At 46.2% G+C, this 25623-nt stretch overlaps 1 protein-coding gene across 5 annotated transcripts in view; it reads left to right on the top strand.

Annotated features, from left to right (window-relative positions):
* Positions 1 to 25623, top strand: part of ccdc30 (coiled-coil domain containing 30) — a 198045-nt gene that overhangs the window by 32013 nt on the left and 140409 nt on the right. For 4 of the 5 annotated variants that reach the window (XM_072478351.1, XM_072478352.1, XM_072478354.1 and 1 more), the window contains exons 6-7: positions 2780 to 2863; positions 6719 to 6872. In XM_072478351.1, coding sequence (XP_072334452.1) covers positions 2780 to 2863; positions 6719 to 6872 — 238 coding nt within the window. The remainder of the gene's footprint in view (positions 1 to 2779; positions 2864 to 6718; positions 6873 to 25623) is intronic. The other variant, XM_072478353.1, reaches the window with a different exon arrangement.

Genomic DNA, 25623 nt, shown 5'->3' with positions numbered 1-25623 from the left:
GTGGAGTTTGCACATTCTCCCTATGTCTGCATGGGTTTCACCCCCACAACCCAAAGATGTGCAGGTAGGTGGATTAGGGTAGGGGCAGCACGGTAGCATTGTAGATAGCACAATTGCTTCACAACTCCAGGGTCCCAGGTTCGATTCCGGCTTGGGTCACTGTCTGTGCGGAGTCTGCACATCCTCCCCGTGTGTGCGTGGGTTTCCTCCGGGTGCTCCGGTTTCCTCCCACAGTCCAAAGATGTGCAGGTTAGGTGGATTGGCCATGATAAATTGCCCTCAGTGTCCAAAATTGCCCTTAGTGTTGGGTGGGGTTACTGGGTTATGGGGATAGGGTGGAGGTGTTGACCTTGGGTAGGGTGCTCTTTCCAAGAGCCGGTGCAGACTCGATGGGCCGAATGGCCTCCTTCTGCACTGTAAATTCTATGATCTATGATTAGCCACGCTAAATTGCCCCTTAATTGGAAAAAAAAATCTGAGTACTCTTAAATTTATATATAAATTTTTTTTTCTTCAAAAATTCACTAGATTCAAGAAAGGTTCCATTGGATTGGAAAGTAACTACTGTAACTAACTCCTTTAGTCAAAAGGGAAAGGACACAGAAAGCAGGAAACTAATTACCTGTCATAGGGAAAATGTGAAAATGAAAAATGAAAATCGCTTATTGTCATAAGTAGGCTTCAAATGAAGTTACTGTGAAAAGTCCCTAGTCGCCACATTCCGGCGCCTGTTCGGGGAGGCTGGTACGGGAAGCTATTATTAAAAATAGTTATTTTTTTTAAAAAAAGAAGCTATTATTAAAAATGTTATGGCAGGGCACATAGATAAATCCAGGCAGAGTCGACGTGATTTTGAATGATTTTATTTAACCAATTTATAGTTATTTGAGCAAATAACATGTGCTATGGTTAAGGGGGAACGGGTAGATGTGCTTACTTGGATTTCCAGGTGACATTTGATAAAGTGCCACATCAAAGGTCATCGCAGAAAATAAAAGCTCATTGTGTACGGGTAACATATTAGCGTTGATAGAAAATTGACTAGCTAACAGGAAACCAAGACTAGGCATAAATGGGTCATTTTCTGATTGGCAAGATGTAATGAGTGTTATGTCACAGCGATCCAGCTGGGCCTCAACTTTTTACAATTTATAAAAATGATTTGGATGAAAGGTACGGTTGTTAAATTTGCTGATAGCACTAAAATAGGTAGAAAGGAAGCTGTAAAGAGGACAAAAGGAGGCTACAAAAGGTTGTAGATCATAGAATCATAGAATTTACAGTGCAGAAGGAGGCCACTCGGCCCATCGAGTCTGCACCGGCCCTTGGAAAGAGCACCCTACCTAAGCCCACACCTCCACCCTATCGCCACAACTCCACGCTATCCCTGTAACCCAGTAACCCCACCTAACCATTTTTGGACACTTAGGGCAATTTAGCACAGCCAATCCACCACTCAGGGGGCCGAATGGCCTCCTTCTGCACTGTAAATTCAATGATAATCTATGATTAATCTAGGACAAAGGTTCGGCACAACATCGTGGGCTGAAGGGCCTGTTCTGTGCTGTATTTTCTATGTTCTATGTTCTATGTTCTAACCTGCACATCTTTGGACTGTGGAGGAAACCCACGCAAACACTGGGAGAACGTGCAAACTCCGCAGAGACAGTGACCCAAGCCGGGAATCGAACCTGGGACCCTGGAGCTGTGAAGCAACTGTACTAACCACTGTGCTACCATGCTGCCCCAATGGGTTAAGTGAGTGGGTAAAGATTTGGCAAATTGGAGTACAATGTGGGGAAATGTGAAATTGTCCATTTTGGCAGGAAGAATGAAAAGAAGACAATTATCTAAATGGTGAGAGATTGCAGAGCACAGTTTCAGAGGGATCTTGGTGTCCTAGTGCATGAATCTCAAAAGGTCGGTATACAGGTACAGCAAGTAATTAAAAAATCTAATAGATTGCTTATTGTGAGGGGAATTGATTACAGAAGTAAGGAGATTATGTATCAGTTATACAGGGCATTGGTGAGACCACATCTGAAGTACTATGTATTGTATTGGTCTCCTTATTTAAGGATGATGTATATGGGTTGGAATCAGTTCAGAGAAGGCTTACTATACTAACACCTGGAACAGGGGGGAGGTCTTATGAGGAAAGATTAGACAAGCTAGGCTTGTATTCACTGGAGTTTGGAAGAGGAGGAGGTGACTTGATTGAAACATAACAGATCCTGATGGGTCTTGTCAGGTTGGATGTGGAGAGGATGTTTCCTCGTGTGGGAGAATCTAGATCGAAGGGTCATTGTTTAAGAATTAGGGGTTGCCCATTTAAGACCAAGAGGAAGAGAAATGTTTTCTTTTCAACGGTGGTGAGTGTTTGGAACTCATTTACTCAAAAGGTGATGGAAGTAGAGTCTTTGAGCATTTTTACAATAGCACTAGATAGATTCTGGTAAGCAAGGTTACCAGGGGTAGGTGGGAATGTGGATTTGAGGTTACAATCTGATCAGCCATGATTTTATCGACTGGCAGAGCAGGCTCGAGGAGCTGAATGGCCTACTCTCGCACCTAATTCATTTGTTCGTGTGCACCCACAACTTAAAAGACCTGTAAAAGATAACAGTTCACTACATAAGAGCTAACTGACTTAAAATGTATCTTTACTTTTACCTTTAATATTGTATCCGTTGTTTAATCATTATTAGTTGCAATCTCTTAACTTTCTCCATTGATTTTTCACTTTTCATTGTAATTTTTTACCTTATTCTTTCAAAAGGACCCTTTATCTCAACCTGCGAGTCCATGGAAGAAGCTGTTTGGGGTCCGTCAGCAGACGCACAGCGTCTTCAAAGACATAGCCGTATGTCTCACTTACTCTCCGTCCATAGCCAGACTGTACCTAGAATGCACTGGCTATGTCTTCACAGAGCAAGGCAGCAAAAGGCACACTTACAGCCACTGCAGGCTAAGATATTCTCATTACATAAATAACATTCCCCTGCCCCCACACTTGGAAGTGCCAGTGTCTGAAGGAAAAAAGAGTGATTTTCAGTCATTTGGTACTTTATCTTGCTGACAAACATTTCAAGGGGATTATTTTTGAAGTGTAGTAACTGTAGGAAATCATGGCAGCCATTCTGTGTCAACCTATTTCTTGCAAAGAGTAATAACTGTTCGTATATTGTGTTAATTGTGTGCCAGTGCAGTTTTCATTTTCTAGATCTTTCCATGTGCTGACGTTCCATCCTCCACCCTCTTTAAATTAGCTAATCTAAAACTCTGCTGCCCATAACCTATCCCACACAAATTCCAACCATTCATTACCCTGTTTTTCCTGACCTAGCTTGAGTTCTGGCCCCCATTCAAATCGCCGCACCGATGTCTTTCTCTAGCGAGCCCACATTTCCCCTTCACCCCAGAACCCCAACAACCACCAGGCAACGTGCCTCAATGACTACCGACCAGTGGCCCTAACTTCAGTTGTAATGAAGTGCTTCGAGAGGTTGATCATGAAGCGCATCACCTCCATACTCCCAGAACGCCTTGATCCACTGCAGTTCGCATACCGCTGCAACCGGTCCACATCAGACACCATTTCCCTGGCCCTACACTCATCCCTAGAGCATCTCGAAAACAAGGACTCCTACATTAGACTCCTATTTATTGACTACAGCTCCGCCTTCAACACCATAATCCCAGCCAAGCTCATATCAAAGCTCCAAAACCTAGGACTTGGCTCTCTACTCTGCAACTGGATCCTCGATTTTCTGACCAACAGACCACAATCAGTAAGAATGAACAACAACACCACCTCCACAATAGTCCTCAACACCGGCGCTCCGCAAGGCCCCCTACTCTACTCCCTGTATACACACGACTTTGTGACAAAACTTGGTTCCAACTCCATCTACAAGTTTGCTGACGATACGACCATAGTGGGCCGGATCTCGATTAACGATGAGTCCGAATACAGGAGGGAGATAGAGAACCTAGTGGAGTGGTGTAGCGACAACAATCTCTCCCCCAATGCCAGCAAAACTAAAGAGCTGGTAATTGACTTCAGGAAGCAAAGTACTGTACACACCCCTGTCAGCATCAACGGGGCCGAGGTGGAGATGGTTAGCAGTTTCAAATTCCTAGGGGTGCACATCTCCAAAAATTTGTCCTGGTCGACGCTACCACCAAGAAAGCACAACAGCGCCTATACTTCCTCAGGAAACTAAGGAAATTCGGCATGTCCACATTGACTCTTACCAACTTTTACAGATGCAGCATAGAAAGCATCCTATCAGGCTGCATCACCGCCTGGTATGGCAACTGCTCGGCCCAGGACCGCAAGAAACTTCAGAGAGTCGTGAACACCGCCCAGTCCATCACACGACCCTGCCTCCCATCCATTGACTCCATCTACACCTCCCGTTGCCTGGGGAAAGCGGGCAGTATAATCAAAATCCCTCCCACCCGGCTTACACACTCTTCCAACTTCTTCCATCGGGCAGGAGATCCAGAAGTCTGAAAACACGCACAAACAGACTCAAAAACAGCTTCTTCCCCACTGTCACCAGACTCCTAAATGACCCTCTTATGGACTGATTTCATTAACACTACACCCTGTATGCTTCATCCGATGCCAGTGCTTATGTAGTTACATTGTACATGTTGTGTTGCCCTATTATGTATTTTCTTTTATTCCCTTTTCTTCTCATGTACTTAATGATCTGTTGAGCTGCTCGCAGAAAAATACTTTTCACTGTACCTCGGTACACGTGACAATAAACAAATCCAATCCAATCCAATCCACCCCCTCCTACAACCTCTTTGCTTCTCTGATGCCAGGTTCTAATGCATCCCTCTTCCTTACTCCACAATTATCAACTGCCGGCCACAAAGGCCCCGTTTTGTAATTTCTCCTTCAAACCCTTTTCACTCCGTGTCACAACCTCCTCTTTTAATAGCCTCCTTCCTTAACCCATCTCTGACCATGTTTGTGGTCACCCTTCTTAAATGTTTCTTTTGTTCAACTGTGACACACATGGGTTCTTTTTTGACATGGGAAATGCTATATAAGTCCCAACTGTTGGAAGAGAACTCCTGGAATGAATAGCTAGAAAAGGGGTTTGAATCTCGGACACTCGCCTAATTTAAGAAACAGTTTGATGCTGTTATGGGAAAATGGTTCGATTGGTGTTCTGTAAGAATTAAATCAAACGGTGCAACGGGCAACTATTGTTCGCAGCCATCTTGTGATCTTGTTGGTGTCTGCACAAAAATTGCAAGTGTGCCCTGTGCAACAATGCTGTTTTATAGGACTCTCTGTGGATCTTTGATCTGCCTTGCTCTGTATGAGACTTGGGCTACCCTGGAACTCCAGTTGTATTTACATCACTTACCAGGCTCCTAGCATGTCTTCTGCAGTGACCAGATTCTGCATGTATGGTAGTACTCGCTTCCTTTTAACTCCCTCTTACCTCCTTACTTCCTTTTAACTCCCTCTTACCACCTCATGCCCTAACAGACTAAGAGTGCCAGTCTGACACCAGTACTGAATAATTGAGGAAGGAGTTAATGTCTTGATTCTATTACTTCATGCAACATGAACAATAATAAAAGTATCTAAGGTTTCATTCCTCCAAATGTTTCATTCATACTTCCACTGGTTAAATTGAGTTGATGGAGAACTACCACCAAAGGAAGGAGCTAGAAGCAAAAAGGAATGCATTATGTTGCTTTTCTGAATTTTTTGACTTGCAAGGTAAAGAAAATCCCATTTGTTAATAAACTATCCATCACCCTATGATATGATTGAGATTCAAAACTCACAATAATGTGAATACTGATTCTGCCAATTCATGGCACAGAATGTCTGTGGCATTTACTTTTTTAATTTAAAGTACCCAATTCTGTTTTTTCCAATTAAGCGCAATTTAGCGTGGTCAATCCCCCTACCTGCACATCTTTGGGTTGTGGGGTGAGACCCACGCAAACACAGGGAGAATGTGCAAACTCCACAAGACAGTGACCCAGGGCCGGGATCAAACCCAAGCCTTCCGTGTCATGAGGCAACAGTGCTAACCACTGCGCCACCATGTCACCCTTCTGACTGTGACATTTACTTCCCTGTTTTTTTCCCTCCCAATTTTCTCCCCTGACCAACCTGAAGTGGAACTTCCTGTGTCCAGGTAGTCACCTGTACCCCATCCAAATGACCATTTTCCATGTAGTGGAGAGCATTTTACCATGGAGATGGCATCTGTGTATACGCCAGCTCTCACCAGTGCCCACATTCCCAGCAGGGATCATTCGATAGTGATCGGGAGTGGGAACTTTGTTTAGGTTCGACTGAAAAAGCTTTACTCTGCATCTGTCTTTTTTACCTGACCTGGAAACTCTGGCTGCAAACATTAGTCTCCAAAAGTAGGCATGTGCTTGAATTCCAGGACAAATATTCCTTAGTTTGGGCATAAAGTTTGTGAACAAAAAATAAATTAGATTTAATAGTAACTGACCTGCTTGTATATAACAGAGGCTCAAACTGCAAAATGTATGTTCAGTACTCTGGTATCAGACTGCTACTGATATTTGGTCCTCAGTAAGATTTCTCAGGTTTTCTCCGCACCTTGTCTTTCACTCTGTATCAATTCCCTCGTCTCAGCAGCCATGGGCTCCTTTTACATTTCAGCAGTTCATTTTTGACATCTTGCTCTTGTTAACACAGACTCATGAGGAGGACCTGGAGAAAGAGAGGAATCTTCGGGAACGAGCAGAGCGAGACCTGGATGAAGCAGCACGCCGATTACAGATGGCACACGAGGAAATCCGTCGACTAACAGATGAACTGGACGTGGAGAGAAAAGTTCATTGTATCAATGGTGAGTTGGGTTTAAGCTGCTGCTCTCTTGCCTCTTTCTGTTTTACTATTGCCAGCCGCAGCATTAGAGCGAATAGTCAATAAATCAACTGGTGAAATGAAAAGTTTGTCCACGATCACAACAGACATTTCTAATAAAATCTTATACCGAAGCATTTCTCTACCACCAGTAGTCAATACCGATGGGTCTTTTACCTCTGTTCGGTAATGTTCGTGTGACAATCTTTAAAAGTTTTGACTTACTTGCTTTAAATACAGACATATTACCCAAAGAGTTAAAAACTCTCCACAGTTCAAATTCCTGGACCAAGCTTATTTTGAAGCACTTATTCATTTTGTCCCTTACAGGCTGGATAGAAGAATAAGTCAAACCTAAACAATGCTATGTGATTGGTTTAATTTGTGTAAGACAACAGTTCCTTTTAAATATGAATTGGCTCACATTCAAAATCCAGAAAGTATTGATAATTATTTTTATTTTCCTGAGCTGCAGTATAAAAAAGGGGGTTATGTAAATCGGAGTCAACTTGGAAATATTTTTAAAAAGGAGCTAATTAGTCAGAAACTTCTGAAAGAAAAGATTTGTTTTGATATTCCAAAGAAGCAATTTAAATTGATTAGTTTTCCACGTTGATGAGCGGAAACACTAGATGAAACTTTCAGCTTTGACAGAGGCTTTGATCAAATGCTTTTGACATGTCATCAATGATCATTCCTAAAAGACAATAAAAAGGTAAACCCTAAGTTTGAAATTAATCAGTAATTTGATGTTTGACCTCGGTGCGTATTGTGAATCCGAGAAGGGCAGGCACATTTTGAGTATTTTGTGTGTGTATTTCAGTTTCCTGTACCAGAATCAAGCGGAGGCAGTGAGCATGCGGCTTTGCAAAGTTTGCAGACTTTCCCATGGTGCAGAATGCCATTAACTGCATGTACATCAATATGTGGGCATGGCGACTACCGGTGGTGGCCAAGGAGTGAGTGGTCGCACACAAGGTGGCTCCTGTCTGGAGACGGACAATTTGGCCCTTTCTACCTGTTTTCCGGGGGAGTTGCTGGTGAAGAAAGTACTCCCAGTACAGAAAAGATATTCTCCTTCAGTTGGGTGATGTCGAGGAATTATCAAGCAAGGAGTGCATTGAACAATGGGTATTTTTCAGACCAGGAGGACATGCATGGTGCAGCAAAGGAAAAGATGGCAGAGGGACCTATGGCATTGTTGCTCACACAGTGGCCAATGGAACAGTTAGTCAAATTTCTCTCGATCGAATTTGAGAAGCATAGGCTAGCGGCCTCAGAGGATCTGACGAGAGTGGCAGAGCCAATTCGGGCTGCCCTGAAGAGAGTGGAACAGAGATTGGAGGCGCAGAATGCAACCCTCCAGAAAATGGAAGTGGCGGTGGCTGACCTCAAAGATTGGATTGCCTCTTTTGGCGACAGAAATGCTGATGATGACAGAGGGACCGAAGAAGTTGAAGGAGAATGTCGACAACCAGGAAAATTGCTCAAGGAGGCAGAATCTGAGAATTATGGGGCTGCCGGAAGGTAGTGAGGGCACAAAATGCCATGGAGTATGTGGCCAGGATGTTTGGACAGTTGGTGGGGAGGGCCTACTGATCATTGAGGAGGAGGCCAAAAGCTGTAGAGTTGCTGTGGGCAATTATCGTACTGTTCCATCGGTATTATACAAGGATACTGAGGTGGACAAAGGAGACTCGGGAGTGTACCTGGGAAGGGCATACAGTCCTCATCTACCCGTACTTGGGTGCGGAGCTGACCAAGAGAAGGGCTTGGTTCAACAGGGCCAAGGCTGCTCTCTTCAGGGCAAGGTGGCACAGTGGTTTGCACTGCTGCCTCACAGCTCCAGGGACCCGGGTTCAACTCCAGCCTCAGGTGACTAGCTTCTGGCTACTGTTGAGTAAAGAGTCAAGAGTTCTGCTCCTTTTCACAAACACCTCTATTTTCCTTGAGCATACTCTATATAAAACTCTATCACCACATCACCTGCCACAAGAGCCACCTGCAACCCCTTTACATATCAGTATCAATTATTGGATACTTAACATAAATGAGACATCTATTTGGAATGTCTCTTAACCCATTCCTTAACAACTGCTTGGAGTTTGCACTTTCTCCCTGTGTCTGCATGGGTTTCCTCTGGGTGCTCTGGTTTCCTCCCACAGTCTAAAGATGTGCAGGTTAGGCCATGCCAAATTGCCCCTTAGTGTCCAAGAGGTTAGGTGGGGATACTGGGTTATGGGGATAGGGTGGAGGCGTAGGCCTAAGTAGGCTGTTCTTTCCAAGGGCCGGTGCAGATTGAATGGGCCAAATGGCCTCCTTCTGCATGGTAGGGATTCTATAAGGTGTGATTTGGGATGATATATCCTGCTCGCTTGTGGGTCACGTAGGGGGATAAGAGCACTACTTCGACACACTGGAGGAGGCGAGTAACTTTTGAAGGCCCCATCACTCAGTGTCGTTCTGATCTATATAATTATGAATGACACCTTTCAATCTCTCACATAAATCCTTAGTCGCAAGGAGACCAACGTCTAATCTCCACTGGAGTCTAAAAATGGACGGTTTCTCCGCCCGCAGGTCTACCCATTGAGGGGCATGATCAGACACCACACTAGCCGAGCACTCTGTCCCTGCAACTCTAGGAATCAGCGATGTGTCCAAAACAAAAAAATCTATTGAGAAATAACATTTGTGGACTTGTGAAACAAAGGAGAACTCCCTTGCCTTAAGAAAACTCAGACCGTCAGCTATCCCATACCCCTCCCATCCTCAAGTTAAACCAAAAAAAAAGAAATATACGAAACCCTACCCTCCTTACATCATTTTGTCCCCAACATCGCTTCCGTTTACTGGTTTACACACCAGCATGGTGGCTCCCGCACGAAGCCCACAACTACCTTGAACCCGCCAAATCACCCATGCCCGATCCCAGACAAATAAAAAAGAAAAGTGCCAAGAGTGAGCAGATTCCTCCCCCCCATCCCCCCAGCTCATGAGCACCAGTCCCAGCTCAAAAATATGAAGAAGGAAACTGAGTTATAAATAGAGGAATTTAGTAGCAGTATTAGAGTGCACAACAATCAAACTAATAATACAGTCCCCTACAACCCAGCACAAGAACATTTTAACAGTTTAACATTTTTACAAGTTCCCAATCCCTTGGTCTCGTAGAAACTTGTCTGCCACCTCCGGGGTGTCCAAGAAGGACATTGTCCTTTTACGGAATATATCCAAGCGGGCCGGATCCAGCATAGCATATTTCACACCTTCCTTGTGGAGAACTGCCTTGACTTTATTAAAACTGGCATGGCATTTAGCCAGTTCTGAACCCCAATCGGGGTACCTGATAATGCTCCCCTCCCACGTGCTTTTCTTCGCCTGCCGAGCCCATCTCAGGTTTTTTTCCTTGTCCAGGAATCTATGCAGACATACCACCATCACTCTTGGTTGTACTGCCTTCAGTTTCCTTCTCAGCGCCCTGTATGCGCGATCCATCTCTGGCGGACAAATAAAAACCTCCTCCACCTACCAGCTTCCGTAACATCTGTGCCACTTCAAAGGTTGGGAACCTTCCAACCCCTCCAGGAGATCCACTATCCAGACATTCGGCCGCCGCTTACGGTTCTCTAGCTCGTCCACTCTATCCCGCACCTTTTTAAACTGCCGGCAATCACGGAAAGCTCTGCTTCCATCACGGCCAGCCGGTCCTTGTGCTCGGCGACAGACTCCGCCGTTTTTTGGAGTGAAGCGCCCTGGGACTTCAACCGCTGCTCAACCCTCTCCACAGCTGCGTTTATCGGGTCAATGGCCCGTACCAGGTCTTCAGAGGTTTCCAGCATCTGTTTCCGGAATTGTGAGGCTCAGAAGACCCCCAACTGTGCAGTAGACCATTGGGCCGGGACCACAGGCTCCGGGCCCGCCGCCATCGTGCCTTAGACCACGCTCTCCAGAGGCTCGTGGTCAATCTGCTGCCATTTCTTTTCCACCATTACTCTTCACTGGATGCATGCTGTACTGCTTTAAGAGAAAAAAAGAACAAGCGAGAAAAAAAAACTGCCGGCTCTTGAACAAAGCCGAAGTTGCACTCCGGGAAGGAAATTGCAAATCCGATCAGAACTTTAGATAAGAAAAAAACCTCAGCAAGGGAGCCATCAAGTTCAGGGCCATCTAAAGCATTGCCGCCACCAGAAGCATTGAAAAAACATCTCATAATAGGAGGGGCAGATCAAGCAGTAGCAGTCCAGAGAGAGATACAAGGCAGGTTAGAGAGTGCAGCTTAACAAGGTCAAGAAGTATGGTAGAAACTTTTTATTTTGTTAAAGTTGGGCTATCTTCAATTGAAATGTTTTATTGGCACCTTGGAGGGAAACCTTCAAGCTCTTCTGGTGCATGAGGATGAGTTTTTGCGGGGTGGTAGTAGGGAATTTGAAAATACTGTTGTTAGCAGACTTCGAATGGAGGTCAAGATTGGAACTCAGGCCTCTGGCGCATTCAAATACGTTGAGTTAGAAATCAGGCAGAGCGGTTCGCATGTCACTCTACATCAGCAGCCTAACTTGGAGAATATTAATCCTTTTTTAAAATAAATTTAGAGTACCCAATTATTTTTTTTCAATTAAAGGGCAATTTAGAGTGGTCAATCCACCTTCCATGCACATCTTTTTGGATTGTAGGGGTGGGACCCACTGTAGCCACCTGGGTTGGCCACTTCCCAACTTAAAATGGAGAACCGCAAAGACTACAGGGAAATTCAGCCAACACAGGCAAAAACTAGCAAGTGCCGAAATCCTGTGTATTAGAACTTGCAAAAGCCCAGACAGCACTGAAACCAGCAGCCATCTGCATATTAATGAGCGATCCCCGGGCACAATTGAAATACTTAAGGTGAATAAGGCCAAGCCAGACTCTTCGGCGCCAGCAGGAGCCAAGACAAAGGAAGGCCAATGGACACTTGGGGATCGCCCAGCGATCAGGGAACAACTCCAGTATTGGAGAAATCGATCCAAGTGATCGGAACGCAGTCCAATCACTTGGAACCAGGTATGGGGTCCGCCCTGAAGGGCGGGAAGCCCCTGGGGACTATAAAGTAGAGTCCCCAAGTTCAAATCGTCCTTCTTGGCAGGGTCACTCAGCAACGCGAATCAACCCTTGAGAGTGAACTGCCCAAGCTGCCGCATCAACCAAGTAAGTCTCCAGTCAACGCACGCTACGAGATAGGCGCTCCTAGCTACCAGTCCATACCAGCTTTTGAATCCTGCAGACTCAGATCGAATGAAAGGCCATTTGTTCCCCTGACCTGGTGGGCCAATTCCGAAGCTGAATATAGGCCTTTTTAGTGATAGAAAATAGTCTAAAAAGTAGAGTTTATGCATGAGTAGTGATTTACTGTGTATAATAAATGTGTTTTGATTTGAATCTAACTAATTGGTGTGTTGAGTTATTGATCAGTACTTGAACTTGAACCTCGTGGCGGTATAATAAAGATACCTGGTGACTCGAGAGCAAAGATTATAGAAACAGAGCAAACACCACGCAGACGCGGGAAGAATGTGCAAGCTCCACACGGACAGTGAGAATATTAATCGCATAGCAATTATTCATGGCAGGGTGAATGGTCACTTCTGAAATGGAAAAAGAGGTACTCTGAAGTTTAATTGAGCAGAATTGGTTAGCTGAACGAAATAGATCAGACTTCAGTTTTGATATTTTAGAACTAAGCACTATAAAATAATCGGACGGGAAACCCCAACAATTTTTCCATTTTTGAATACTTCACCCCCTGGAATGATTCCACTGACAAATAGGGATTCGGGATTTTTTTGTATTAAAACAAACTTTATGGGGCAGCATAGAACATAGAACATTACAGCGCAGTACAGGCCCTTCGGTCCTTGATGTTGCGCCGACCTGTGAAACCACTCTAAAGCACATCTACACTATTCCCTTATCGTCCATATGTCTATCCAATGACCATTTGAATGCCCTTAGTGTTGGCGAGTCCACTACTGTTGCAGGCAGGGCATTCCACGCCCTTACTACTCTCTGAGTAAAGAGCCTACCTCTGACATCTGTCCTATATCTATCTCCCCTCAATTTAAAGCTATGTCCCCTCGTGCTAGACATCACCATCCGAGGAAAAAGGCTCTCACTGTCCACCCTATCCAATCCTCTGATCATCTTGTATGCCTCAATTAAGTCACCTCTTAACCTTCTTCTCTCTAATGAAAACAGCCTCAAGTCCCTCAGCCTTTCCTCATAAGATCTTCCCTCAATACCAGGCAACATTCTGGTGAATCTCCTCTGCACCCTTTCCAAAGGTTCCACATCCTGCCTATAATGCGGCGATCAGAATTGCACGCAATACTCCAAATGCGGCCGCACCAGAGTTTTGTACAGCTGCAACATGACCTCATGGCTCCGAAACTCAATCCCTCTACCAATAAAAGCTAACACACCGTACGCCTTTTTAACAACCCTCTCAACCTGGGTGGCAAATTTCAGGGATCTATGTACATGGATACCGAGATCTCTCTGCTCATCCACACTGCCAAGAATCTTACCCACGATGTGGAGATGCCGGAGTTGGACTGGGGTGAGCTCAGTAAGAAGTCTTACAACACCAGGTTAAAGTCCAACAGGTTTGTTTCGATGTCACTAGCTTTCGGAGCGCTGCGCCTTCCTCAGGTGAATGAAGAGGTATGTTCCAGAAACATATATTTTTTTTTTAAATAATATTTTATTGAAAATTTTTGGTCAACCAACACAGTACATTGTGCATCCTTTACACAACATTGTAACAATACAGATAATAATGACCTTTTTTAAATTTAAACAAAAACAACAACAAATAAATAAATATTAAATAACAAAAAATAAAAACTAGCCCTAATTGGCAACTGCCTTGTCTCAGGCCACACCCCCCCCCCCCCATCCCCCCCCATCCCTCCCCCCCCCCCAAGTCCTGGGCCGCTGCTGCTGCCTTCTTTGTTCTCCCCTATCTATCTTTCCGCAAGATATTCGACGAACGGTTGCCACCGCCTAGTAAACCCTTGAGCCGACCCCCTTAGGACGAACTTAATCCGCTCTAACTTTATGAACCCCGCCATATCATTTATCCAGGTCTCCACCCCCGGGGGCTTGGCTTCTTTCCACATTAGCAATATTCTGCGCCGGGCTACTAGGGACGCAAAGGCCAAAACATCGGCCTCTTTCGCCTCCTGCACTCCCGGCTCTTGTGCAACCCCAAATATAGCCAACCCCCAGCTTGGTTTGACCCGGACTCCTACTACTTTCGAAAGCACCTTTGTCACCCCCATCCAAAACCCCTGTAGTGCCGGGCATGACCAAAACATATGGGTATGATTCGCTGGGCTTCTCGAGCACCTCGCACACCTATCTTCCACCCCAAAAAATTTACTGAGCCGTGTTCCAGTCATATGTGCCCTGTGTAATACCTTAAACTGAATCAGGCTTAGCCTGACGCACGAGGACGACGAGTTTACCCTGTTTAGGGCATCTGCCCACATCCCCTCCTCAATCTCCTCCCCTAGCTCTTCTTCCCATTTCCCTTTTAGTTCGTCCATCATAGTCTCCCCTTCGTCTCTCATTTCCCTATATATATCCGACACCTTACCGTCCCCCACCCATTTCTTTGAGATGACTCTGTCCTGCACCTCTTGTGTTGGGAGCTGCGGGAATTCCCTCACCTGCTGCCTCGCAAAAGCCCTCAATTGCATGTACCTGAATGCATTCCCTTGGGGCAACCCATATTTCTCGGTCAGCGCTCCCAGACTCGCAAACTTCCCATCCACAAATAGATCTTTCAATTGCGTTATACCTGCTCTTTGCCACATTCCATATCCCCCATCCATTCCCCCCGGGGCAAACCTATGGTTGTTTCTTATCGGGGACCCCCCCAGTGCTCCGGTCTTTCCCCTATGTCGTCTCCACTGTCCCCAAATCTTCAGTGTAGCTACCACCACCGGACTCGTGGTATAGTTCCTTGGTGAGAACGGCAATGGGGCTGTCACCATAGCCTGCAGGCTGGTCCCCCTACAGGACGCCCTCTCTAATCTCTTCCACGCCGCTCCTTCCTCCTCTCCCATCCACTTACTCACCATTGAAATATTAGCGGCCCAATAATACTCACTTAGGCTCGGTAGTGCCAGCCCCCCCCTATCCCTACTACGCTGTAAGAATCCCTTCCTCACTCTCGGAGTCTTCCCAGCCCAAACAAAACCCATGATACTCTTTTCTATCCTTTTGAAAAAAGCCTTCGTGATCACCACCGGGAGACACTGAAACACAAAAAGGAATCTCGGGAGGACCACCATCTTAACTGCCTGCACCCTCCCTGCCATTGACAATGCTACCATATCCCATCTCTTGAAATCTTCCTCCATCTGTTCCACCAACCGCGTCAAATTTAGCCTGTGCAATGTGCCCCAATTCTTAGCTATCTGGATCCCCAGGTAACGAAAGTCTCTTGTTACCTTCCTCAACGGTATGTCTTCTATTTCTCTACTCTGCTCCCCTGGATGCACCACAAACAGCTCACTCTTTCCCATGTTCAATTTATACCCTGAAAAATCCCCAAACTCCCCAAGTATCCGCATTATTTCTGGCATCCCCTCCGCTGGATCCGCCACATATAGTAGCAGATCATCCGCATATAAAGATACCCGGTGTTCTTCTCCTCCCCTAAGTATTCCCCTCCATCCCTTGGAACCTCTCAGCGCTATCGCCAGGGGCTCAATCGCCAGTGCAAACAGTAATGGGGACAGAGGACATCCCTGCCTTGTCCCTCTATGGAGCCGAAAATATGCCGATCCCCGTCCATTCGTGACCACACTCGCCACTGGGGCCCTATACAACAGCTGCACCCATCTAACATACCCCTCTCCGAACCCAAATCTCCTCAACACCTCCCACAGATAATCCCACTCCACTCTATCAAATGCTTTCTCGGCATCCATCGCCACTACTATCTCCGTTTCACCCTCTGGTGGGGCCATCATCATTACCCCTAACAACCTCCGTATGTTCGTGTTCAGCTGTCTCCCCTTCACAAACCCAGTTTGGTCCTCATGAACCACCCCCGGGACACATTCCTCTATTCTCATTGCCATTACCTTGGCCAAGACCTTGGCATCTACATTGAGGAGGGAGATTGGTCTGTAGGACCCGCATTGTAGCGGATCCTTTTCCTTCTTTAAAAGAAGCGATATCGTTGCTTCTGACATAGTCGGGGGCAGTTGTCCCCTTTCCTTTGCCTCGTTGAAGGTCCTCGTCAGTAGCGGGGCGAGCAAGTCCAAATATTTTCTGTAAAATTCAACTGGGAATCCGTCCGGTCCCGGGGCCTTTCCCGTCTGCATGTTCCTAATTCCTTTCACCACTTCTTCTACCGTGATCTGTGCTCCCAATCCCATCCTTTCCTGCTCTTCCACCTTGGGAATTTCCAGCCGATCCAAAAACTCCATCATTCTCTCCCTCCCATCCGGGGGTTGAGCTTCATACAATTTTTTATAAAATGTCTTAAACACTTCATTCACTCTCTCCGCTCCCCGCTCCGTCTCTCCATCTTCGTCTCTCACCCCCCCTATTTCCCTCGCTGCTCCCCTTTTCCTCAATTGGTGTGCCAGCAATCTGCTCGCCTTCTCTCCATATTCATACTGTACACCCTGCGCCTTCCTCCATTGTGCCTCTGCAGTGCCTGTGGTCAGCAAGTCAAATTCCACATGCAGCCTTTGCCTTTCCCTATACAGTCCCTCCTCCGGTGCTTCCGCATACTGTCTGTCCACCCTCAAAAGTTCTTGCAACAACCGCTCCCGTTCCTTACTCTCCTGCTTCCCTTTATGTGTCCTTATTGATATCAGCTCCCCCCTAACCACCGCCTTCAACGCCTCCCAGACCACTCCCACCTGAACCTCCCCATTGTCATTGAGTTCCAAGTACTTTTCAATGCATCCCCTCACCCTTAAGCACACCCCCTCATCCGCCATTAGTCCCATATCCATTCTCCAGGGTGGACGCCCTCTTGTTTCCTCCCCTATCTCCAAGTCTACCCAGTGTGGGGCATGATCCGAAATGGCTATAGCCGTATATTCCGTTCCCCTCACCCTCGGGATCAATGCCCTACCCAACACAAAAAAGTCTATGCGTGAATAGACTTTATGGACATAGGAGAAAAACGAGAACTCCTTACTCCTAGGTCTACTGAATCTCCACGGGTCCACCCCTCCCATCTGCTCCATAAAATCCTTAAGCACCTTGGCTGCTGCCGGCCTCCTACCAGTCCTGGACTTCGACCTATCCAGCCTTGGTTCCAACACCGTGTTAAAGTCTCCCCCCATTATCAGCTTTCCGGTCTCTAGGTCTGGGATGCGTCCTAGCATTCGCCTCATAAAATTGGCATCGTCCCAATTCGGGGCATACACGTTTACCAACACCACCATCTCTCCCTGTAATTTGCCACTCACCATCACGTATCTGCCCCCGTTATCCGCCACTATAGTCTTTGCCTCGAACATTACCCGCTTCCCCACTAATATAGCCACCCCCCTGTTTTTAGCATCCAGCCCCGAATGGAACACCTGCCCTACCCATCCTTTGCGCAACCTAACCTGATCTATCAGTTTCAGGTGCGTTTCCTGTAACATGACCACATCTGCTTTAAGTTTCTTAAGGTGTGCGAGTACTCGTGCCCTCTTTATCGGCCCGTGAAGCCCCCTCACGTTCCACGTGATCAGCCGAGTTGGGGGGCTTCCCACCCCCCCCCCCCCCCCCCCCCCTTGCCGGTTAGCCATCATCTTTTTCCAGCTTCTCGCCCAGTTCCCACGCGGCTGTATTTCTCCCAGACGGTGCCCCCCCGCCCATCCTTTCCCGCACCCACTCCCCCCTTTCCCCAGCAGCAGCAACCCAGTAATTCCCCCCCCCCCCCCCCCACTAGACCCCCCGCTAGCGTAATTACTCCCCCCATGTTGCTCCCAGAAGTCAGCAAACTCTGGCTGACCTCTGCTTCCCCCCGTGATCACGGCTCGCCCCGTGCGGCGCCCCCTCCTTCCTGCTTCTCTATTCCCGCCATAATTATCATAGCGCGGGAACCAAGCCCGCGCCTCTCCCTCGGCCCCGCCACCCATGGCCAACGCCCCATCTCCTCTCCCTCCCCACCTCCCCCCATCACCACCTGTGGGAGAAAGAAAAGTTACCATACCGCAGGATTAATCATACAATTCCTCTTTCCCCCCCCCCCCCCCCCCCCACTCGTCCCACCACTTTGTCCAAACGTTCATTTTCATAGTCCAATCATTCCAATTTTTCTTCTACAATAAAAGTCCACGCTTCATCCGCCGTCTCAAAGTAGTGGTGCCTCCCTTGATATGTGACCCACAGTCTTGCCGGTTGCAGCATTCCAAACTTTATCTTTTTTTTGTGAAGTACCGCTTTGGCCCGATTAAAGCTCGCCCTCCTTCTCGCCACCTCCGCACTCCAATCTTGATAGACGCGGATCACCGCGTTCTCCCATTTACTACACCGAGTTTTCTTCGCCCATCTAAGGACCATTTCTCTATCCTTAAAACGGAGAAATCTCACCACTATGGCTCTGGGAGCTTCTCCTGCTCTCGGTCCTCGCACCATAACTCGGTATGCTCCCTCCACCTCCAACGGACCCGTCGGGGCCTCCACTCCCATTAACGAGTGCAGCATCGTGCTCACATATGCCCCGACGTCCGCCCCCTCCACACCTTCAGGAAGGCCAAGAATCCTCAAGTTGTTCCTCCTTGCGTTATTTTCCAGTGCCTCCAACCTCTCCACAGATCGTTTCTGGTGTGCCTCCTGTATCTCCGACTTCACCACCAGGCCCTGTATGTCGTTTTCATTCTCTGCTGCTTTCGCCTTCACGACCCGAAGCTCCTGCTCCTGGGTCTTTTGTTCCTCTTTCAGCCCTTCAATCGCCTGTAATATCGGGGCCAACAACTCTTTCTTCATTTCCTTTTTTATCTCCTCCACGCAGCGTTTCAAAAACTCTTGTTGTTCAGGGCCCCATATGAAACTGCCACCTTCCGACGCCATCTTGGTTTCTGCTTGCCTTCCTTGCCGTTGTTCCAAAGGATCCGCTGCAATCCGGCCACTTTCCTCTCCTTTTTCCATCCGTGTCCAGGGGGAACACCCTTCTGGTTTACCGCACGGTGTTTTCAGCCGTTAAAATTGCCGTTGGGGCTCCTATCAAGAGCCCAAAAGTCCGTTTCACAGGGAGCTGCCGAAACGTGCGACTCAGCTGGTCATCGCCGCACCCGGAAGTCCAGAAACATATATATAAACAGATTCAAAGATGCCAGACAATGCTTGGAATACGAGCATTAGCAGTTGATTAAATCTTTACAGATCCAGAGATGGGGTAACCCCAGGTTAAAGAGGTGTGAATTGTGTCAAGCCAGGACAGTTGGTAGGATTTCGCAGGCCAGATGGTGGGGGATGAATGTAATGCAACATGAATCTCAGGTCCTGGTTGAGGCCGCACTCATGTGTGCGGAACTTGGCTATAAGTTTCTGCTCGGTGATTCTGTGTTGTCGCGCGTCCTGAAGGCCGCCTTGGAGAACGCTTACCCGGAGATCAGAGGCTGAATGCCCTTGACTGCTGAAGTGTTCCCCGACTGGAAGGGAACATTCCTGCCTGGTGATTGTCGCGCGATGTCCGTTCATTCGTTGTCGCAGTGTCTGCATTGTCTTGCCAATGTACCACGCTTCGGGACATCCTTTCCTGCAGCGTATGAGGTCGCACGAGTATGTACCGTGTACCTGGTGGGTGGTGTTCTCAGGTGTAAAGGTGGTATCCATGTCGATGATCTGGCACGTCTTGCAGAGATTGCCATGGCAGGGTTGTGTGGTGTCGTGGTCACTGTGCTGAAGGCTGGGTAGTTTGCTGCAAACAATGGTTTGTTTGAGGTTGCACGGTTGTTTGAAGGCAAGTAGTGGGGGTGTGGGGATGACCTTGGCAAGATGTTCATCTTCATCGATGACGTGTTGAAGGCTGTGAAGAAGATGTCGTAGTTACTCCGCTCCGGGAAAGTACTGGACGACGAAGGGTATTCTGTTGGTTGTGTCCCATGTTTGTCTTCTGAGGACGTGGGTGCGGTTTTTTGCTGTGGCGCGTTGGAACTGTCAATCGATGAGTCGAGCGTCGTATCCCGTTCGAACGAGGGCATCTTTCAACGTCTGTAGATGTCTGTTACGCTCCTCGTCGTCTGAGCAGATCCTGTGTATACGGAGAGCTTGTCCAGTCGGGGAACACTTCAACCGTCAAGGGCATTCAGCCTCTGATCTCCGGGTAAGCGTTCTCCAAGGCGGCCTTCAGGACGCGCGACAACGCAGAATCGCCGAGCAGAAACTTATAGCCAAGTTCCGCACACGAGTGCGGCCTCAACCGGGACCTGAGATTCATGTCGCATTACATTCATCCCCCACCATCTGGCCTGCAAAATCCTACCAACTGTCCTGGCTTGACACAATTCACACCTCTTTAACCTGGGGTTACCCCATCTCTGGATCTGTAAAGATTTAATCAACTGCTAATGCTCGTATTCCAAGCATTGTCTGGCATCTTTGAATCTGTTTATATATATATATGTTTCTGGAACATACCTCTTCATTCACCTGAGGAAGGAGCAGCTAGTGAGATCGAAACAAACCTGTTGGACTTTAACCTGGTGTTGTAAGACTCCTTACTAAGAATCTTACCATTAGCCCAGTACTCAGTCTTCCTGTTATTCCTTCCAAAATGAATCACTTCACACTTTTCTGCATTAAACTCCATTTGCCACCTCTCAGCCCAGCGCTGTAGCTTATAATTAATTGGATACAATAGTTCTTAAAAAAAAAAAATAAAGAAAGTTATTTAAGCTTACTTTCCCATCTACTTCTAAAATTTCAATCAAGCAAAATCCACATACAGGTCAAATGCCGCTTATTAATACAGTTAACATCTAATGGCTTACAGATTTATTCACAAAGTCCTTGGAGAGAAGCTTTAAGACGTTAGTCTGAGAACTTTAACTCCTTTCTTCTGAACCCAGAGCAGAACTCTAAAATGAAAATGAAACAAAAAACAGACGCAGAACAAGGCTGAAAAACTAAACTGAGAACAGACCCACCCATGAGTGACATGACAGCCTGCTGAGCTTTTTAAAAATAAATTTAGAGTACCCAATTCATTTTTTTCCAATTAAGGGGCAATTTAGCGTGTTCAATCCACCTACCTTTCACATCTTTGGGTTGTGGCGGCAAAACCCACGCAAACATGGGGAGAATGTGCAAACTCCACACGGACAGTGACCCCGAGCCAGGATCAAACCTGGGACCTCAGCGTCATGAGACTGTAGTGCTACCACTGCGCCACCCTGCTACCCTTGCCTGCTGAGCTGTTAACTCCTTAATCACCACTTTAGCACAGTGAGAAGTCTCACAACACCAGTTTAAAGTCCAACAGGTTTGTTTCAAATCACTAGCTTTCAGAGCACTGCTCCTTCCTCAGGTGAATACCTCATTAAAGTTGGACTTTAACCTGGTGTTGTAAGACTTCTTACTCTGCTCACCCCAGTCCAACGCCGGCATCTCCACATCATGGCTACCACTTTAGCAGACATATAATCTGGATAGCTTAACCTAAATTCTTTTAATGACATTACAGCAACAAAAAGTTTCCTACATTCATCACATAATCTCTGATGGCTTTCCAAGTGCGGGTGGATTTATAATTTTTTCTTTTGGAGAGAGAAAGGAAAATATTACCCGTTGGCATGGGAAATTAAAAAGATACGATGAGAGTTAAAAAGTACATGGAGAGGAGGGGACACTTGCCCTAGTGGGGATGGTAGATATGGCACTTTTTATATCCAGGATCCTGACTGAAATTTTGAATGGAACAGGGCATTTGGGAACAGTACCTATAGAGTGCCACATTGACAATAAGTCCCTTTGGGAGAATGTCCACTCTACGAAAAGCATCAATGAAAAGAGACTACGAATTGACATCGTGAACCTAAAACAGACCATAGAGAACTAGGAGATTGATGAAATCAAAAGAGTTGATGGTAGTTACCATATCTGACTGCCTGATGAAGAAATGGGCTAGCTCGAAGAATTTATTAGAAATTGTTAAAGAGGGCTGTATTTTCCAAAAAGGAAGAGAATGTATGTGAGGGTGCAATAAAAAAAAAAATAAGGGGAATAGAGTGCATTTATTGTGGTAAAAAATATATACATTTGTGTTCTGGAAATTTACATCAAACTTAAAGATGTGCTTTTTCTATATATATATATGTATATAATATATATGAAGGATACTGGTGGCACTGGAGTTAGAGAAGTGATTGTAGTACACACAATTAGAGTTGAAGAAGTCAAAACTTGCTTTCCGGTTCTTATTCCAGAGATACCTGCCCCCCTCACTCCACCCCCAGAAGCTGACACCCTTGAATTATCCCCTGCCCCCCCCACCACAAATCCAATCCACCCCTGAACCCGAGCTGCCAAATCCCATTGACTGACCCGGACACTTGCCTTCTCCCTAGTCTGTCAATTTTACTGGGCCCTTTAGGCTTTCCTGCTTTCCAACCACCAGGGCAGTAACATTGGACGTGTGGTCTCACTGAGTTTGCAGAGTTGCATTGCGCTGTGGCCTGCAGGGCTCTTTCACTGCAGGCCCCAAGCAGCTCCAGCTTTCCCCATAACAGATGTCAAGTTAACTGGGCTATGGTGTCCTGTTTTTGCCACCCTCCCTCCTTGAATGGGGGGGATTTGTTTGCTACTTTCCAGCCTGATGGAACCTTTCCAGAATCGAGTGAATTTTGGAAACAACACCAATGCATTGACTATATCATTAGCCACCTCTTTTAAGACCCTAGGGATCAAGTCCATCTGGTCTCGGAGAGGTGTCAGCCCGGAGGTCCATCAATCCACTCTGTGCAACTTCCCATATGATTGTAATTTCACCAAGTTCCTCACGCCTTTCCACTTCTTGATTTACAGCTATTACTGGAATGTATTTTGTATCCTTTATAGTGGTGATAGAAGCAAATTATTTGTTCATTTAATTTGCCATTTCCTTTTAATCTACTATTTGCTCACCATTGTTGCCCTCTGGAGGACCAACACTCGCTTTACATACCGTTTTCCGTTTTAAATACCTATAAGAAACTCTAGCTATCTGTTTTTACATTCCTAGCTAGCTTCCTTTCGTACTCCAGTTTCGTTCTCCTGATTAACCTTTAAGTTATTCTCTGTCATTCGTTATATTGTGACCAATCATCTGACCTGCCACTCACCTTGGTGCAGATGTATGCTTTTTCCTTAAGATCCAAGCTTTCCTTGATTTCTTTAGTTAATCGCGGATGGTGGAACCCCCTTAGAATTTTTCTTTATAGGCAGAACATACCTATCCTGAGTATTCTGAAATACTCCTTAAATATCTGCCACAGCAGCTCTATTGTTGTATCCCCTAGCCTCGTGTCCCCTCCACTGCAGCTAGCTCAGCTTTCATTGCCCACATAATTGCCCTTACTGAAGGTTAAAATATTAATCTTCGTCACATTCAATCATATTATATTCGCTGTTACCTAGGGGTACCTTCACTCTGAGGTAATTAATTAATCCTGTCACATTACACAATATCAAGTCCAATATGAAAATGAAATGAAAATCGCTTATTGTCACAAGTAGGCTTCAAATGAAGTTACTGTGAAAAGCCCCTAGTCGCCACATTCCAGTGCCTGTTCGGGGAGGCTGTTACGGGAATCGAACCGTGCTGCTGGCCTGTCTTGGTCTGCTTTCAAAGCCAGCGATTTAGCCCTGTGCTAAACAGCCTCCTCGCTGGGTGTTCTGGAGTGTGCTGCTCTAAGAAACTATCTCAAAAGCATTGTATGAACTCCTCATCCAGGCTGCTACGCCAATCTGATTTTTCCAGTTTATATCTAAATTAAAATCACCCATGATTATTGCCATCCCTTTATCATAAGCATCCAATATTTCATCTTGCATACTTTGTCCCTACATTGGCTCTCTCAATTTTATAGAACTCTTCAGTCTCATTACTTCATAATGCAGTGTAAATATGTTGAGATTCTAGAATTCTTCATCTTATGAAACATTTAAAAGCAGTGTACGTCAACTGTTGTCCTTTATCTAAAGAGAACTCTTGTGTACTCTAGTTTTCAACCGACTGAGCTAATTTGAGGAATATTGAGGCACTATTTCCTAGCCTCATTCTCCAAACCCAGTCAATGCTTGCTACTAATTTGCAATGGACTTCAACGTGAAAATATAATAATCAATGATGAGTCCAATAAAGAGATGGTTTAGGTAGGATAGTTTAAATCAGGGTTTTTCAAACTTTTTTTCCGGGGACCCATTTTTATCAACCGACCAACCTTCGGGACCCACGTCAGCTGATATGTGCCGGTTGACTTTCACAACCCACGCCGTCCAAAATTCGTCACCCACCATTTTTGCTTAACTTTTTAGCCTACTTGGTCCTCATTATCTCACTTGTTTTGTTATTCAATGTTACATTTCTGTATGAGTTGTTCATCAGAGGTCCTGGACTCACACCAGCACAGCTTTGTCCCGTTGTGGACTGCTAAACAGCTCACACCACCACTGCTTTGTCCGGCTGTGGATTCTCCTGAGCCACTCGCTCCAGGTTTAGTTGTGAGATCCTGGCCTGTTTGTGTCTCTGGCCATCTCTTCCTTGTTACAAAATGATCCATTTTAAAATTTTCAGTCCTGTTGCTTGTTTGCTGCTGACAAAATGGAGGGATCACAATCGCGCCTGGAGCACGTGATGTCAGTGTTCGATGCGCGTGACCTGCTCTCTGCCTTGCATTTTTAAAGCTGCCCGCAGCCACCATTTTTAAATGCCGGCCGCTGCGGCCGTTGTGCATTAATTCCCGTTTTTCAGAATGCTGTGGCCCTCCCGCGACCGACCTGCGGCTCGCGACCCCAACTTTGAAAATGACTGGTTTAAATGATTGTTTTTGATGGGGGTTTTTTCTATGTAAAAATACCAGTAGTGAGGACACTGTGGTTAGTTTCAATGCCTTAGTATTCTGGAAGCAGGAATAAAAATCAGATTTCCTGCTCCAGGTGGATATTTAGTGAGATCTGCTGGAAGATAGGCGTATAGGTTTATTGGCTCTGAACAATATTGAGCTTGGCTTGATTTCCTTCACTATCAAATGTCTTGGTAATACTTGGATAAACTTTAGTCCGTAAAAATGGTTGATTTTGGGTTGGGTAGGACATTAAATTGGTGGAAATCTGAATGCCAACTCCGACTCACCCATTTCTACTGGGACAGTGGCAAACAATCAACCAGCTTGCAGGAAGTAGGTTAGCAATTTAAGTATTATAATGAGGCTGTGTACCGCACATCCAACCATTATTTTACATTTAACTCTGGCTGGCTGAGTTTTCCAACCTTGGGAAATCCCACAGGTGAAGGGAAGAAAGGACTGCTGGATCCAGCATAACTCCTTCACCAACTCCTGTGATCATCATCGTCCCTGCCACCCAGCCCTTCTGGTCTCCTTTACAAAGCCTCCAGTCTCTGCCACCACAAGATTCAACCAGCTCTTCCAAACTCTCCTAACACCTGCCTCTGGGATCCGATCTCCTTGAGCCCTGGTCTCCTGACTTTGATTCTTTATGCTCAACTTTGGACCCTGATCCTCCTTGTT

Source organism: Scyliorhinus torazame, chromosome 16 (genome assembly GCF_047496885.1).
Source record: "Scyliorhinus torazame isolate Kashiwa2021f chromosome 16, sScyTor2.1, whole genome shotgun sequence".
NCBI classification, from domain to species: domain Eukaryota; kingdom Metazoa; phylum Chordata; class Chondrichthyes; order Carcharhiniformes; family Scyliorhinidae; genus Scyliorhinus; species Scyliorhinus torazame.
Note: the sequence above shows the minus strand (reverse complement) of the source record. Positions and strands in the feature narration are given on the sequence as shown.